General features: G+C 37.2%; 1 protein-coding gene across 1 annotated transcript in view; it reads right to left on the bottom strand.

The window, feature by feature from the left end:
• LOC138711711 (alpha-tocopherol transfer protein-like) overlaps positions 1 to 15,963 on the bottom strand; it is a 45,576-nt gene that overhangs the window by 12,159 nt on the left and 17,454 nt on the right. The window contains exons 4-5 of the mRNA XM_069842863.1: positions 4,932 to 5,042; positions 4,686 to 4,791 (exon numbers count right to left, since the gene is read on the bottom strand). Coding sequence (XP_069698964.1) covers positions 4,686 to 4,791; positions 4,932 to 5,042 — 217 coding nt within the window. The remainder of the gene's footprint in view (positions 1 to 4,685; positions 4,792 to 4,931; positions 5,043 to 15,963) is intronic.

The following is a 15,963-nucleotide window of genomic DNA, read 5'->3' as shown; positions in this document are numbered from 1 at the left end:
TCTTCACAACATTGGTTGAAATGGTTGCGTTCACATTTTTGTATTCATGGGGGACCTTCTCCGTTGGACTAAGCTTCTAATAAGTGGGACGAGTTTTGCTGTAATTGATTGATACGGTAGTTCAACAGAGTACTGTTGCAAGATATAACTTGTATGGAGCAGAATATAGCCTACGTCAACAAAGGCGCTTGAAGTGTCTATCATCAATTTACCAAACATATTACAAACTTACTTGTACATAATGATTTATACCTAACTCCATTACTCTACTGTGCTCTATGTTATCTAGATGTAAAACTTTGAATAACCATAATATATAGAGTGTTCTAACTCACGGCAATACAGTACAATCCATTCAAAACTAGTGGCAGAAACATCAGAGAAGATTGGCGTTCAGACTTCATGGTGTACAAACGTTGCTTTCATTGACTTTGATACATTAGAACAGCGGTGGAGAAAATGTAATCGTACGCCGAGCCACTGTGTAAACTGCAACGTGCATGGCACCTATGGAGGGATGCGGACACCCGAAGGGGAAGTGAAGCAACTGTCTGACGTATTAACGGATTTTCATTTTCCTTACGTCAAGCACTTAAATACAGGGACATCATTTTATTTTTACTTCAATTTTTATTGTACCTGAGTTTTTGAATATACTTCACTCCCACCCCTTCTACTAATGAAGTTCCAACTCCACACAGAGCCAAGACCGCAGATAGGAAGCAGTACTGAGTTACTGAGTATAGTACGTTCCAGAAATATGTTCGCGTTTTCCAGCGACGAAAGAGCTTTCAATATTGAATCATATTCTCGCACAGGTACTGTCCGTTTGCCTACGTCGCATCCCGATTTCCCCCACCTGCTTCTGCTCGCCCCTCTGTAATAGCTGGGCTGTCTTAGCTCTTTTCTGAAAACATTAATTTCTCTTAGGAATTGGGCGTTTACGTAATATTATACAGCTGTTTAATTTAACTTAAATAAAAGGGCCTCGTTAAGTAATTAACTGTCACGTGATTTCCTACCTTTCTACAATCCTGCGGCATAACCACTTGGACGGACAGTAGATAGCATGTCTGAGTAATTTTATATTTTCGGGTCGGGCAGAAGTGAAGATTGAATTCACAGTACGTAGAGTAGGTACAGAATTATTTCAACATGAGTTACTAGTACGAAGGACGAAACTGGCAATTGGAATTAGATGCAATAGTCTATAGTGCGATAATATGCACAAAAGAACTGAAGCCTGTATCGAAATGAACGGCCACCATTTTCAAAATTGTGTTTATATATTCATATTATGATTATTTTTCAATTTAACTTCTTTCTCTATATTGTACGCTAATGTGCTGTAGACAGTATAATATACACCGCATAATGAATACGTTCGCATGGATAACTCACTTCGTGAGTAAAAACACTTATTCTTAATACAGTACTGTACTTTCATTAAAGAAATATCTAATGAAAATTATCAAACTCAAAATCGCGATATTTCCTAGTTTACGTAAATGGATGAACTACTTTTGTTCCTTCCTATACCTAGTAGAGTGATTTGTGTTTTACGCCAGTATAATCGTACTCCAGTCTTGGAGGGGGGAGCAAGCGGTGTTTCCGGTTCTCTAAAGGTATAGACAGGTTAATATTAAAAATGTTAGTAAAAATAAAATGTCCCTGTATAATTTTATACATTACAAGGCTACAAACTAATGTTTAGGACGTGTAACGAAGAAAGAAATGAATAAGAATACATAGGACACATTATCACAACCTAAAATTAACTGACTTCAGAATGTCTCTGCGATAAAGTTTCAAAATCAGGAATTATGTCACCTAGTGCCAGTCGTAGTTGATCACGAAGGTATTTGTCTGTCAGTCGTGATCTAAATTTGGTTTTTACTATGTTAATTGTTGAAAATAATTTTTCACAAACGTGAGTTGTAGCGAACACGGCTTCAACAGAGCAAGTGAAAGAACGAAGCTTCGGATATATTTTATTTTTTGGCAAAGACTTGAAAAGTTCAACATATGTCAAGTCTTTACATCTAGCTTTCATTTGACATCACATAGTAAATCTGTGAGTTTAAATTGAAGATCTAACCGCATTATTCGTACATCTGCTGAAAAAGGATCGACGTACAGGTAATAATAATAATAATAATAATAATAATAATAATAATAATACTTAACCTTTTAACGTTTCATGAATGACATGTAGTATAATGCAGTTTTATGTTATACAACCGTTTCCTCGTAATATATGTGAACAAATCATACATTTAATATTCTCATCATATTGGCAGAATAAATATGCGTCCTCTCACCCTACTTGAAACTTTCGTGTTTGTAGAGGTACATGGTTTCGAGAAAGACATTGGACGATACGCCACTCGCAGGACAGAGACACATACAAATGGAACGAAGTTTGACTCCAGTGCGTGAGAGGGTGGGGGTTGGGGAGGTAGGAAGGAAGAGAAGTACACAACTATCATTGCGAGCCACAATGTGCTCGTGAGTCACATTTACGCCACGGCTGCGTTAGAAGGAAAACATCTACTTTTCAAAATCTAACACTACTGGAACCCAAGAAAAACTATTCACATAGGCGTAATAAGGTTCAGCACATCACACACATCACATATTTCGAAAAATAAAATTAAAAATGGAACCACCATCTTTTCAAGACAAATTTATAATAGATAATATGTTAGTTTGTTTCAGCAAGCAATTCACAACGGTTTTCGAACTAATACCGAACATCTTTCGACGTGTGCGCTGGTCGGGTACTTTTTCAGAACTAGTTCGGAATTTTACGTTGTTGGAACTTTTCTTGAACTGTTCTTTCACGACGTTCGGAGTGTCTTGTCGTATTAAAATTAGGGGAGAGTAGGGTAGTATCAGACATCGGGTAGTATCGAACAGTGCGTTTCTTTCATCTACCACCATATGGTAGTACCTGAATGACATGGTTACGTTTCTCTATGCGACATCACAGAAACATAACCATATCAATCAGGTACTATAATCGTGTGGTAGATGAAAGAAACTCACTGTCCGATATTACCCGATGTCCGATACTACCCGACTCTCCCCTACATTAAGCTTACGAACTTAATTCGTCATAAAATATAATACTGTCACCTTTCAAATCACTCGTGATCGACTGTTTTTTTTAATATTTTAACCTGCCTAGTCTCGAAGCATTTTAACCCCGACCTCAGATTAAACCACCTGCGCATGCGTCACAGTTCAGAATTCCCAGTTCCTGTTCTTAATCGAGAACCAATTTCACTCATTCCGAACGAGTTCTAAAGCACGTCGGAACAGGGAACTGGGAAAAAATTGTTCCGGAGCCGGGTATCGATCCCGGGATCCTTCGCTTAGCGCGCGAACGCTCTTCCGACTGAGCTACCCCAGGAACTATACACGACACCGTCACCGATACCCGGCTCCGGAACAATTTTTCCTTGACATTATTCAAACCTGCTTTACAGGGAGCTACTACCTGAAAGCCAGATTTGTGTAGGGAACTGGGAGTTTAAAACCGGTTCGTAATCAGCTCTAGTCTTGTTGGAACGCCATTATCGCGTGAAAAGGTAATATTCATCCAGACAGACAGACATACAAACAAAAACTTCAAAAAATCGATTTTTGGTCTCAGTTTGAGTAAAGTAACAGTATTTTCGTACTCGATTTGATTCTAGTTATAAAGGTGAGTGATGAAAAAATAATTCGTAATTTTTCACTATAGAAGTAAAATTTTGGCTTGTGTTTAATGAAGGTTATATTGGATATACAAATTAAATAGAAATATGAATGTTTTGTTACCTAATACTATCGTATTTGAGATTGTGTTTGGCAAAGTTTCGTCTTGTTTTAATTTTGAAGCGATGGCATCATTTTTAAATGAACTATGCGTAAAGGGAACAGTGAGACATGCCATTGAAGGGTACACTGAGACGTCTCACTGTTCCCATGTACCAATGATTTGCAAAAACCAACTTTAATTATATTACATTTACCAGTAACTAACATTAAAAATGAACATACTAGTAACCAATTTAGGAACTATAGCTTAAAATAATGGATACATTACATTTTAATGGTTTCATAAATAAAACATTATTCACAAAATTTAAGAAAATGTTAAAAAATAATAAAAAGAATTACATTAAATTCTTATAATTATAAGCTGCGTTGTCACCAAAAATTCATTTCATTTTTTCGCAAAAGTTTGAAATGTCATGGAAAATTCACTTTTCCAAATGTTCCAGATGTTTCAATGGTTTCGAAGTCAGACATCAAAATGATTCTAAATAAGCCTACAGAACATGTCAAGATAAAGAGACAGCAAGTTTTTGTTTTCTTTTGAAATAAATGTAAATCATTTCAATATCCGTTAATAGACACTGTGGTGTCTCACTGTACCCCCCTGAATGGGAACAGTGAGACATTTGCATTTTTTTTGACAAACACGTATTGCATATTATGTCCTTTATCTATTAACATTTTTGTTTATGTATTATTATACTCCAAGTTTTAATGTCTATTTCTATTGCACTTGATTTTAAAAATACTTGAATTATCATTTGCATACATATGTCGTAATATTTTGAGTCTCACTGTATCCACTACTCTCCTACTTGAATTACTGTGAATCTAATAAGATACGAAATGAATTTACTTACACCAGAGGTCAAGCATGCTACCGGCCCCGCCTCCATATTCTTTCGGCAGGATTTTTGTCGGGATGTGTTGCAGCAATGACTCCGATCCTTTTCTGTGTATGTGGATCTGAAAAACAAGTGCTTCTCGTAACTATGGTGACATCATTTGCAACGGATGATAATTTGCAGGCAAAATTACTTCATACTCTTGGTAGCGTGAATTAACGGAACATGAGACACAGTTTCCTGCTATGTTTATTAACTCACCCTAGCGGCCATTTTCGGCTTCAGTAATGTTTTCACCATGTTTAGTGTCGCTTCAAAGAATGATGGTACGTTTATGACATGAATTGCTTTCACTCGTGTGTTGTATCCCCTCTGAAAAACAGAATTAAATGATAAAATAAGTTTTATACAAAGTAGGCTATATTATAACCTAAAATGAATACTTGGAATTGACAGAAGCACAGCTAATTGCGGGGTGTTAAAGGAGTTTGGGCTTCGAAACGAAGTAATTCATATGAAAGTCAGGGTGATAAAGTACTAACTGAAAAATTATATTTGGGGGCCAGTCGCTTCTACGGCCGATTTGCTACGAAGTTCAACAAAGAGAGGGTTAGAAAAAAGGGTGGGTTTATAAACTGCAGAGAGGGCTACATCATATAGGAATGGGATGTATTTATATTTGAGAAAAAGGGGAAAATAATATTTTTAATAGGTTATTTTACGACGCTTTATCAACATCTTTGGTTATTATCTGAATGAGATGAAGATGATAATGCCGGTGAAATGAGTCCGGGATCCAGCACCGAAAGTTACCCAGCATTTGCTCATGTTGGGTTGAGGGAAAATCCCGGAAAAAGCCTCAACCTGGTAACGGGGAAAAAAATGTAAGAAATGTATTGCGTAATGTGAAGATGCTATTAATTCATGTCCAGAGGCAAGAGATTGAGCTCCAATGTTCGGAAAAGTACTCACTACATTTACAATCAGAACTCATGCTTAACCCTTTGAAGCGCAGTGGTTACAGTGCATAACCACCTTTTAAATTTGAGTTTTCCGCCTACTTAGTGTGATTTTTATTTCAAAACTACTGCGCTGCGTTCACTGATCCCTAGTAACTGTAGAAAAATTTTATTTTCCCTATATTTGTGTTGCTCCACTAAGATGGCTGATGTTGTTGTGTATAGTTGGGATGTGGAAGACTCGCTAAGTGTTTTATTTCAGATGTATGCTAAAATATTACAGTTACGTAAGTTTCTATTTAGTATTATTTGTCTTTCGGTCTTTTAGAACATATTTCAGTAACAAGATTGTAATTTATTCGACACATGTGGTGTCAGTATAGAAATAATGTGGTGGTTTCAAAACGTAACCACTACGTAAACAGGGTAGTTATGCTCACCATATCCAACAAAAGTTCCATTTTTATGTCAGCTTATTCATCATGGCTACAAGGAAGAGATGGTTGGTGACAATCACAAAGTGTTTTTGACAACTTTTTCACAAGTTTGAATCTGATGATCTCTTAGGGAGCAAAATACGTGGTACAGTCATTAAGTTCTGACACTGACGCCTGAAGGGTAGGCACCCACAAGAATCTGGATGTCTCAGAAGATGCCGCGTGATACGGCGTACACTTAAACAGATCGACATCCTCCCTCAATATAGTCGCAGTTGGCTGCTATGCACGTCTGCCAACGTTGGTGTAGCTGCTGGAAGCACCGCTGAAAGATGTTGGCAGGAAGATGCCGTACGGCTTCTCTTGGGGCAGTCATGACCTTTTCGGCCGCATAAAAATTACGCCCTCCTAGGATTGATTTCATGAGGGGAAAGAGAAAAAATAATCGCATGGTGCGAGATCAGGTGAGTACGGAGGGTGTGGCAAAACAGCGACCTGTTGCCTTGCAAGTTCCTCTTGGACAAGGATGGAGCGATGTGCAGGGGCGTTGTCGTGTAGCAACAGCCAATTCTTCCTATGCCAAAGCTCAGGACGCTTACGACGAATTGAATTGCTTAAACGGCCAAGAATCTCTTTGTAGAGGATCTTGTCTACAGTTGCACCTTGTGGGATGAATTCTATGTGAACAATTCCATTTGAATAAAAAAAACTGTGAAAGCATCACCTTGCCTTTGACCTGTCTTGATGCGGATTTTTCTGTCGTGGAAATAATGGCGTTTTCCAGGCGGCGGATTGTCGCTTCAGTTGCGGATCGTAAAGGAAACACCATGTTCCGTCTCCAGTTATGATCGGTTATAGCAGTTTCGCCTAATTTCTGACAGAACGTGACGTTTGCCCGTTGCTCCAACTGCAACATACTCGAGTTCCGACGCGCGCATTCAAATCACCGTCACAACAAAGACCGTAGTTCTGCTTACAGTGCATGCACTCAACTGTCTCTTGTTGGGTCGAGAGACTGACAAGGTATCATACCATGGCGCCACCTATGCGCTATAGTGCACCACAACGCCATTATGCGCTCAGTATTAGAACTTAATGATTGTACCACATATGTATGCATATGGTACAGTTAGACATGGGCGTATTGGTTTACCACACGACGAAAGAAGAGGCCGCGACATGAAACGTGGTGAGAGTGATAGCCGTACGTCATATGCTGGAGTGTCCTGGCTCAAGTGGAAGGACAGAAGGTCCATTCTTTTCCTTTCTAATTACCACGCAACACATGTGAAGTGACACTTTGCCATAATGAAACCAGAAACTGTTTCCTTTTGTATCATTCGCAATAAGTCTGAAGGCATTGTGTTCTGCAGTATTGCATAGTGGTTTTACCATGAAACCACCCATTTTCTGTGTAAAAATGGAAATTTTTAAGATTTTTAAAATTTGAGTCGCTTCCCTTGGACAAATAAAAGTTTAATTTCATTACAAACACAATTTTTTATTTCCTTCCCAAATGCGTGCATCAAAGGGTTAACTGGGGAAGGTGTGACTACATAAATTCTTGCAACAAAGACAGCAGAGCAGGTTTAGCGTGGCTAAGATTGGAGGCATGGAAGGGTAATGAAATTGTCAACGAAGAAGGAGAGCGCCAGGACTCCTGGAGACACATTTCATCACAGTGTTACGAAATGGAACATATCCGGAGAAAATATCTACCACCCTCGATGCTAAGTCAGAATAGGAGTTCGCTTGCATGTCTTGACCTCATGGGGAATAGAGAATGGGAACAAAAGACTAGATTATTCCTCTTGAAGGCGAGACAGATTAGAATTTCAGCTGTTGAAGTTTGTGATGCGAAATGACGAAGGGATAATCACGGTAACTATTGAATTATATACTTTTATGCCTGTTTGTATGTTAGGTTAGGATATATTATATAATGTGTTTTGTTTGTGTCATTTTCACATTAATCTGTGTGTTGTTTTGGAGAGTGGTTTTATCTAATCATAGATGAGAGGGGTGAAACCTACAAAGTAGGACTTATTTTTATAGGGCACGTACGGTCAGAAGATCCGTGCATTGGATTTAAGAGAAAATTATGATGTAGTGTATCTGTATGTACAGGGACATCATTTTATTTTTACTTCAATTTTTATTGTACCTGAGTTTTTCAATGTACTTCACTCCCACCCCTTCTACTAATGAAGTTCAACCGTCCTCCACACAGATCCAAGGCCGCATATACAGTCATAGTAGCCTTACGGTCATAGTAAACAGTACGTTCCAAAAATATGTTCGTGTTTTCCAGTGACGAAAGAGTTTTCAATATTGCATCATTTTCGCACAGGTACTGTCGTCCATTTGCCTACGTCGCATTCCGGTTTCCCCCACCTGCTTCTATTCGTCTCTCTGTAAAGGCTAGTGGCTGGGCTGTCTTAGCTCTTTCCTGAAAACATTAATTTCTGTTAGGGATTGGACGTCTGCGTAATATTATACCCATACAATTGTTTAAAATAACTTAAATAAAAGGGCCTCGTTAAGTAATTAACTTTCACGTGATTTCTCCCCTTTCTACGACCCTGCGACATAACCACTTGGACGGACAGTAGATAGTATGTCTGAGTAATTTTATCTTTTCGGATCGGGCAGAAGTGAAGATTGAATTTACAGTACGTAAGGTACTCTTTTATAGAATAGGTACAGAATTATTTCAACATGAGTTACTAGTACGAAGGACGAAACTGGTAATTGGAAGTACATACATTAGAACTGAAGACTGTATCGAAATGAACGGCCACCATTTTCAAAAATGTGTTTAAAAGTCCATATTATGATTACTTTTCAATTTAACTTCATTCTCTATATTGTACGCCAATGTGCTGTAGACAGTATAATATACACTGCATAATTAATAAGTCGGAATGGATAGCTCAGTTCGTGAGTAAAAACACTCATTGTTGATACTGTACTGTATTTTGATTAAACAAAAACCTAATGAAAATTATCAAACTCAAAAGCGTGATATTTCCCAGTTTACGTAAATGGATGAACTACTTTTCTTCCCTCCTATACCTAGTAAACTGATTTGTTTGTATATTACGCCAGTATCATCGAACTCCAGTCGTGGAATGGGGTAGAAACCGTTGATCCGAAGGTATAGCCAGGTTAATATTAGAAAAGTTAGTAAAAATAAAATGATATAATATTGCTGGATAAATCGATCTACTATATCTTCAAGTAGAATGAAATATAATTGAGGGGCAGTGGTTATTATATTTAGCACTGGATTTAGAGATCGCGGGCTCAAAACTAACCGATGACGATTAATACTCGTATATTTTGAAGAGGCGACCAAAATCCTTAGCAAGTGTTCCCTTGGAAGGGAAGCTAAGGAAGAGATATCGTGCACGTTCATTAAGGCAGCAAAGAAATCGGCACGTGCATAGCTTGACTGTGTTATATGGCTTTATGTAAAATTACGTGTGAGTGGTGGGAGAAGTTGTTGCGAAATAATTTCAGAACCTGCACAGTATTTGCTCCGCTACAGTATAGAAGCTAAACAGTGCAGTTGTTTTCAAGTGTGTCAGTCAGCAGTTCGTGCACATTTCTTGCAGAGATATAACAAGTACAGTGCATACAAAATTAAGAGCACGTATATCAGAATTTGATGGTGTGTTTATTATTTAAAACAATAAACAATTCTGCAAATTTTGTAAACGTTATGTGCCAAGTTCTAGGAATTTAACGTAAGTGCCATGTAAGTACTATTAAACGCAAACGAGCTTATGATGAAAAATTGAATTGTGAGATTGGAGCTACACTGCCTCGGCTGCTGCGCGATCGCTGCTGCCTAAAATTCCCCCCTCGCATCGTTAGGTAACGTCAAGGTTATGGTGGATACATTGATTCTTCGTCTGTCAATCACCCTGTACTTCATTGGAATTTGTTTTATAGTATAGAAATAAAATTATAGGCGCGTCAAAACTCATCTGAAAATATATATTTTGATGTACCGAAGTACATATGATATTTCCATGCAGATATTCTGCGTCATCATATGATGAAAGAGTGATGGAACGGAGAAAAATTCTCTCCGGCGCCGGGACTTGAACCCGGGTTTTCAGCTCTACGTGCTGATGCTTTATCCACTAAGCCACGCCGGATACAACCCGTAGAGCTGAAAACCCGGGTTCAAGTCCCGGCGCCGGAGAGAATTTTTCTCCGTTCCATCACTCTTTCATCATATGATGACGCAGAATATCTGCATGGAAATATCATATGTACTTCGGTACATCAAAATATAGACTATATGATACGCGTAATAAATCACTTTGTGATTTAAGACGGCGCCCATACCGACGGATCCCGGCCAACCAGTCACTCATTCGAGTGCACCTCAACACATGTATGGACTTCGGTCCTGTGTTCATAGACATCTATGACGTAGTGGAGAGGGCGGCCACTAGAGGGAACCCAAGAGATGGAGCTTAATCCGAGACGATTCTAACCGGCGTCGGGGTTGTATCCGGCGTGGCTTAGTGGATAAAGCATCAGCACGTAGAGCTGAAAACCCGGGTTCAAGTCCCGGCGCCGGAGAGAATTTTTCTCCGTTCCATCACTCTTTCATCATCTGAAAATGTTTTGGCCAACATTCTGAGATCGCATCCTAGTAATGGACGGAACTTATAGACATATTCACGTCAAAACAGTGGAAATAGCATACTTACAAGGAGAGAACACGCTCTGTATATCATCGAATGAATTAAGATTGTGTGAGATGAAGGTACAAGACGTACTGTTTAAAGTCATACCTGGTATGGGTGGCCAATGACCCCTCGTTTTGGAAATATTGGCTATTGTTTGTGACATACTTCCGTTAGGTGCCTAATAGGGAAGCATTAGCCTGTGTAACAGCGTAGCCCATATGGTTGGATGCTGAGTTGTTATCTAGGCAACCTGAGTTCGAATCTTAACTGGTCCTATATTTTTTTTCTTTTAATGATGATTAATAGTGTGATGACAGTAATCTATTTACATATATCATATTTCTCAATGTATTGAACGCTTCATCGTGTTTTTAAAAAATCACTAATTATCTAACATTGTATTGTAAAGGATAAACAAGGAAATATTGCTCACGTAGGCAGGTCACTGGTGTCTGTTCTGTTTCTATTCCTCTTCATTTTGTACATGATTCATTATGATAAATGTTATAAAAACATACATATTTCCTGCACCATGCACAGCAAATGAAAGAAGGTTGTCCATAGTCACACACATTTTTCCGCACTTCTGCTGCGAAACAGATATCCTTCACATTCACAAACACTTCTCGTTCGTTTATTAATTTTGATGCATATTTCAACGTGGCTTTGAATATAGGAGCTGACAACTGAAAGTGAATTAAGGAGTGAATTTTGAGGGCATCCTTCCTTGAAGAAATTTGTTGTCCAGTTTGTAAAACGAAAGAGCTATTTTGCAAATATTTGATAAAAATCTTCACCTATCTAAAAAAATAAACATCGCAGGACTGGAATAATCCAGTACATTTGGGTGAAATCACTTTAAGGTTGCACGTGACTTCATTTTCTTCATTTGTCAGTATTTCATCATACAAAGAAGGATTTACCTGCCCTTCCCACGAGTCCAGAATTAGAAGAAATGGCTGCCCTTTCACATATGTCTTTATTACTTTCTCCAGGTATTCCTTATGGAGTTGAGATGTCAGCTTTCCTGATGAAGAACGTGTTACATATATATTTCCGAATCTAGAAGTGAGTTCATCTACTTGACGTTGCACTCTTGGGCCAAATTGTCGTTTTGGTTATAATAATAATAATAATAATAATAATAATAATAATGTTTTAAAAAATAATAAGGCATTAGGATTCGAACGGGGGTTGCCTGGATGACAACTCAGCACCCAACCATATGAGCTACGCCGTTACACAGTCTAATGCTTCCCTATTAGGCACCTAACGGAAGTATGTCACAAACAATAGCCAATATTTCCAAAACGAGGGGTCATTGGCCACCCATACCAGGTATGACTTTAAACAGTACGTCTTGTACTTTCACCTCACACAATCTTATTTAATTCGGTGATATATAGAGCGTGTCCTCTCCTTGTTAGTGAAATTTCAAACTTGTTATCGAACACATATCCTAATGACGTCATTGAATATGTACATTTAAATGACGTGCCTAATTTCAAGAACGCTGCAACTGTGACAGCCAGCGTTTTATTGTTATTTTAGTAGGTTATTTTACGACGCTTTATCAACGTATTAGGTTATTTAGTGTCTAGATGATATGAAGGTGATAATGCCGGTGAAATGAGTCCAGGATCCAGCACTAATAGTTACCCAGCATTTGCTCATATTGGGTTGAGGGAAAACTCCGGAAAAACCTCAAGCAAGTACCTTGCCCCGATCAGGAATCGAATCCGGGCCACCTGGTTTCGCGGCCAGACGCGCTGACCGTTACTCCACAGGTGTGGACTCAGCCAACGTCTCAGCCAAGTTTTTCAATGTGTAGGGCTAAGAGTATCGTTCTCAATTGAAAATTTGAAAGTAATATTGACTAGCTTATGTACTATAAAAAATCACAAAATTTATTATTTGTTAATATTTAATGTGTGGTATTATAACATTTGCGTTGTCGAGAAAGTATAGACTATACCTATACAGTATATCTTTGTCGATTAATGTAAATTTCTTCTTTTTTTTTCTGATTGTTAACAATACAGGCTATCTATGTAATATTTAGAGAAAAGTTTTTAATAAATTAATGATTTATTTTTTTAATAATTTCCTTAATTTTCACACGATGAAAATTAGTGAAATGTCCTTTGAAGAAACAAATCGATTAAATTATTTAATTCTAAATGAAATGTATATTATACAGGGAATTCACTTTATTTTACCAACAATTTTAACATTAACCTGGCTATACTCGGAAACACTGTTTCCCCCCTTCCATTACAGGAGTTTGATGTTACTAGTGCAATATGTAAACAAATCATTTTACTAGGTATGGGAGGAAAGAAAAGTAGTGTATGCATTTATGTTGTATGGAAATACGATATTACGATTTTCAATTAGATGATCACTTTTACGGAATTTATCAGAATACAGTAGAGTAGTAACATTTTTTTTTTCAACAACTCAACTTTTCAGGCACCTATGTTCGTTATGTAATGTCTACTTTATTAAGCATATTAATTATTGATGTTACCATACAATATAGAGAGTGCATTTAAATTGAGGGGGTCATAAGTAAAGGGCTGTAAGTTAACTTAAGTCACTTTTGAGAAAAAGGGGTTTAAATATTTAAGCTTTCGTAAAATCGGTGAAATTTTTTATTTAAATTTTAATGTGTGATGCGATTAAAATATCCCTTTGCCACTAAAATTTTAGATACTTTTTCTTACACTGGATGCACTTAACTCATGTTATTACAAATGTCACTAGCATTCCTTTGCTTGTAGCCACCTCAATTCAACGAAAGCTAATCTGAATTTTTAAACAAGCTGCTGAAAATGGTTGCCGTTCATTACAATGCAGACTTCAATTCAGTACGCATATTATTAAAAACATTTTGAAGCATATTCTATGAAATTGAATTTATCGTTTCTTCAATATAATTTTTTAGTACGATATTATTAATATAGGTTCTTTCTTCTATAGAAAACGCAATCATATTTCTGAAACACACTATACACTGCAGTGTTTACTTCAGTGCTTGAAGACTTCGAATGCAACAGCGGCCGTAAGTTTGTGTGTCTGACGGGAGCAAGGACATTAGTGAAGGGGTGAGAGTGAAGTACATTCAGAAATGCAGGTACAATAAAAATGCAAGTAAAAATAAAATGATGTCCCTGTATATAGGCTTCGTATTCCAGCTACCTAAAGACTGAAGTTAAAGACACATTGGGTATGTAGTATTCCGAACACAGGTAATCCAACGGATAAAGGCTAATTCACAATAAATCGGGAACGGAAACGACAACGAGAACGAGAACGGAAATAATGTTAAAATATATGTATTTAAATGTAAGTATTCACAATAGTTAATTATGAATGCTCACATGTAAATACATTTATTTTAACAGTATTTCCGTTCTCGTCCCTGTTGTCGTTTCCGTTCCCGGTTTATTGTGAACCAGCCTTTAGGATATAAACAAACAGGTCGTCGCTGCGTGTTCGTGGAGTACAGTCAACTGCCGACATTTTGAAGCTATATTGGTAAACACATGCTTCTGCCGTGATATTCATTTTCGTCGTGATCTTTGCAGTGAATAATAACGTGCATTCGTAAGTTACGGAACTTGAACATATGCGGATGTCACTCGAAATGATTTTATATAGCAAGAAATTCTTTCAATAGCACATGATATTATTGGTGTAAGATTTAGTAAAAGATATACCTATTGTTTGTTTTTTTTTCGTGTTTCATTAGGATAGTGCATGGCGTTCATCACTGTAAACTCACTCATTTTCTATGTACTTTTCTAGAAATGTCCTAAAATGTAGATTATTTAATTCATTAATTTGAATGTTGGCACTGAACATCATGGTAGGCTACACAAATCCATGCTAAACGTCGAGTTAATATCTTCATAATTTTAAGATTTTGATGGTACTAGATCTTGATTACGTTCAACACACTTTCTGTGCCTTTTGGTATTGCAGTATTTTTCAGTGCACTGTTTTTGTCACTTTTACGTTTATTTTACACAATTTATATGTAATGTTGTCTATATTGACAGTGAAAATATTAGTTCAAATATCCTCAACTATGCCCAACAATATTACACGCTTGAGCGTCTTACCTAAGTTATTTTACCTCTGCAATGAACCTTCAATCAGCCACAAAGATGTAGTTATTTAAATAATACTACTAGTAAACCATGATTGATAAGCCTACTCACTATAATTGCGTCCTGGTTTTGACTTTCTACAGAAAGAGGGCAGAGGATGCGTAACTATTTTGTATACGAATGTACGTATACCTGCGCTGTGGCGTCACATACACTTCGAATGAGGGAACTTCATTCCAGTTTATAAATAGCTGTAATACGAAGCCTAATTATATATTTAGCCCAAGTCATATAACTCGGTTAAGAGAGAAGTTTTATATGATATTCTTATTGAATTTGGTATTCCCAAGAAACTATTTCGATTAATTAAAATGTGTCTCAGTGACACGTATAGCATAGTTCGTATAGGTCAGTTTCAGTCAGATGCGTTTCCAATTCACTGTGGGCTAAAGCAAGGAGATGCACTATCACTTTTACTTTTTAACTTAGCTCTAGAATATGCCATTTGGAAAGTCCAGAATAACAGAGAGGGTTTGGAATTCAACGGGTTACATCAGCTGCTTGTCTATGCGGATGACGTGAATATATTAGAAGAAAATACACAAACGATTAGGGAAAACACGGAAATTTTACTTGAAGCAAGTAGAGCGATCGGTTTGGAAGTAAATCCCGAAAAGACTAAGTATATGATTATGTCTCGTGACCAGAATATTGTACGAAATGGAAATATAAAAATTGGAAATTTATTTTTTGAAGAGGTGGAAATGTTCAAATATCTTGGAGCAACAGTAACAAATATAAATGATACTCGGGAGGAAATTAAACACAGAATAAATATGGGAAATGCCTGTTATTATTCGGTTGAGAAGATTTTATCATCCAGTCTGCTGTCAAAAAATCTGAAAGTTAGAATTTATAAAACCGTTATATTACCGGTTGTTCTATATTGTTGTGAAACTTGGACTCTCACTTTGAGAGAGGAACATAGGTTAAGGGTGTTTGAGAATAAGGTGCTTAGGGAAATATTTAGAGCTAAAAGGGATGAAGTTATAGGAGAATGGAAAAATTTACAC

This window comes from Periplaneta americana, chromosome 13 (genome assembly GCF_040183065.1).
Source record: "Periplaneta americana isolate PAMFEO1 chromosome 13, P.americana_PAMFEO1_priV1, whole genome shotgun sequence".
Lineage (NCBI taxonomy): Eukaryota > Metazoa > Arthropoda > Insecta > Blattodea > Blattidae > Periplaneta > Periplaneta americana.
This window is presented reverse-complemented; position numbering and strand designations above follow the sequence as displayed.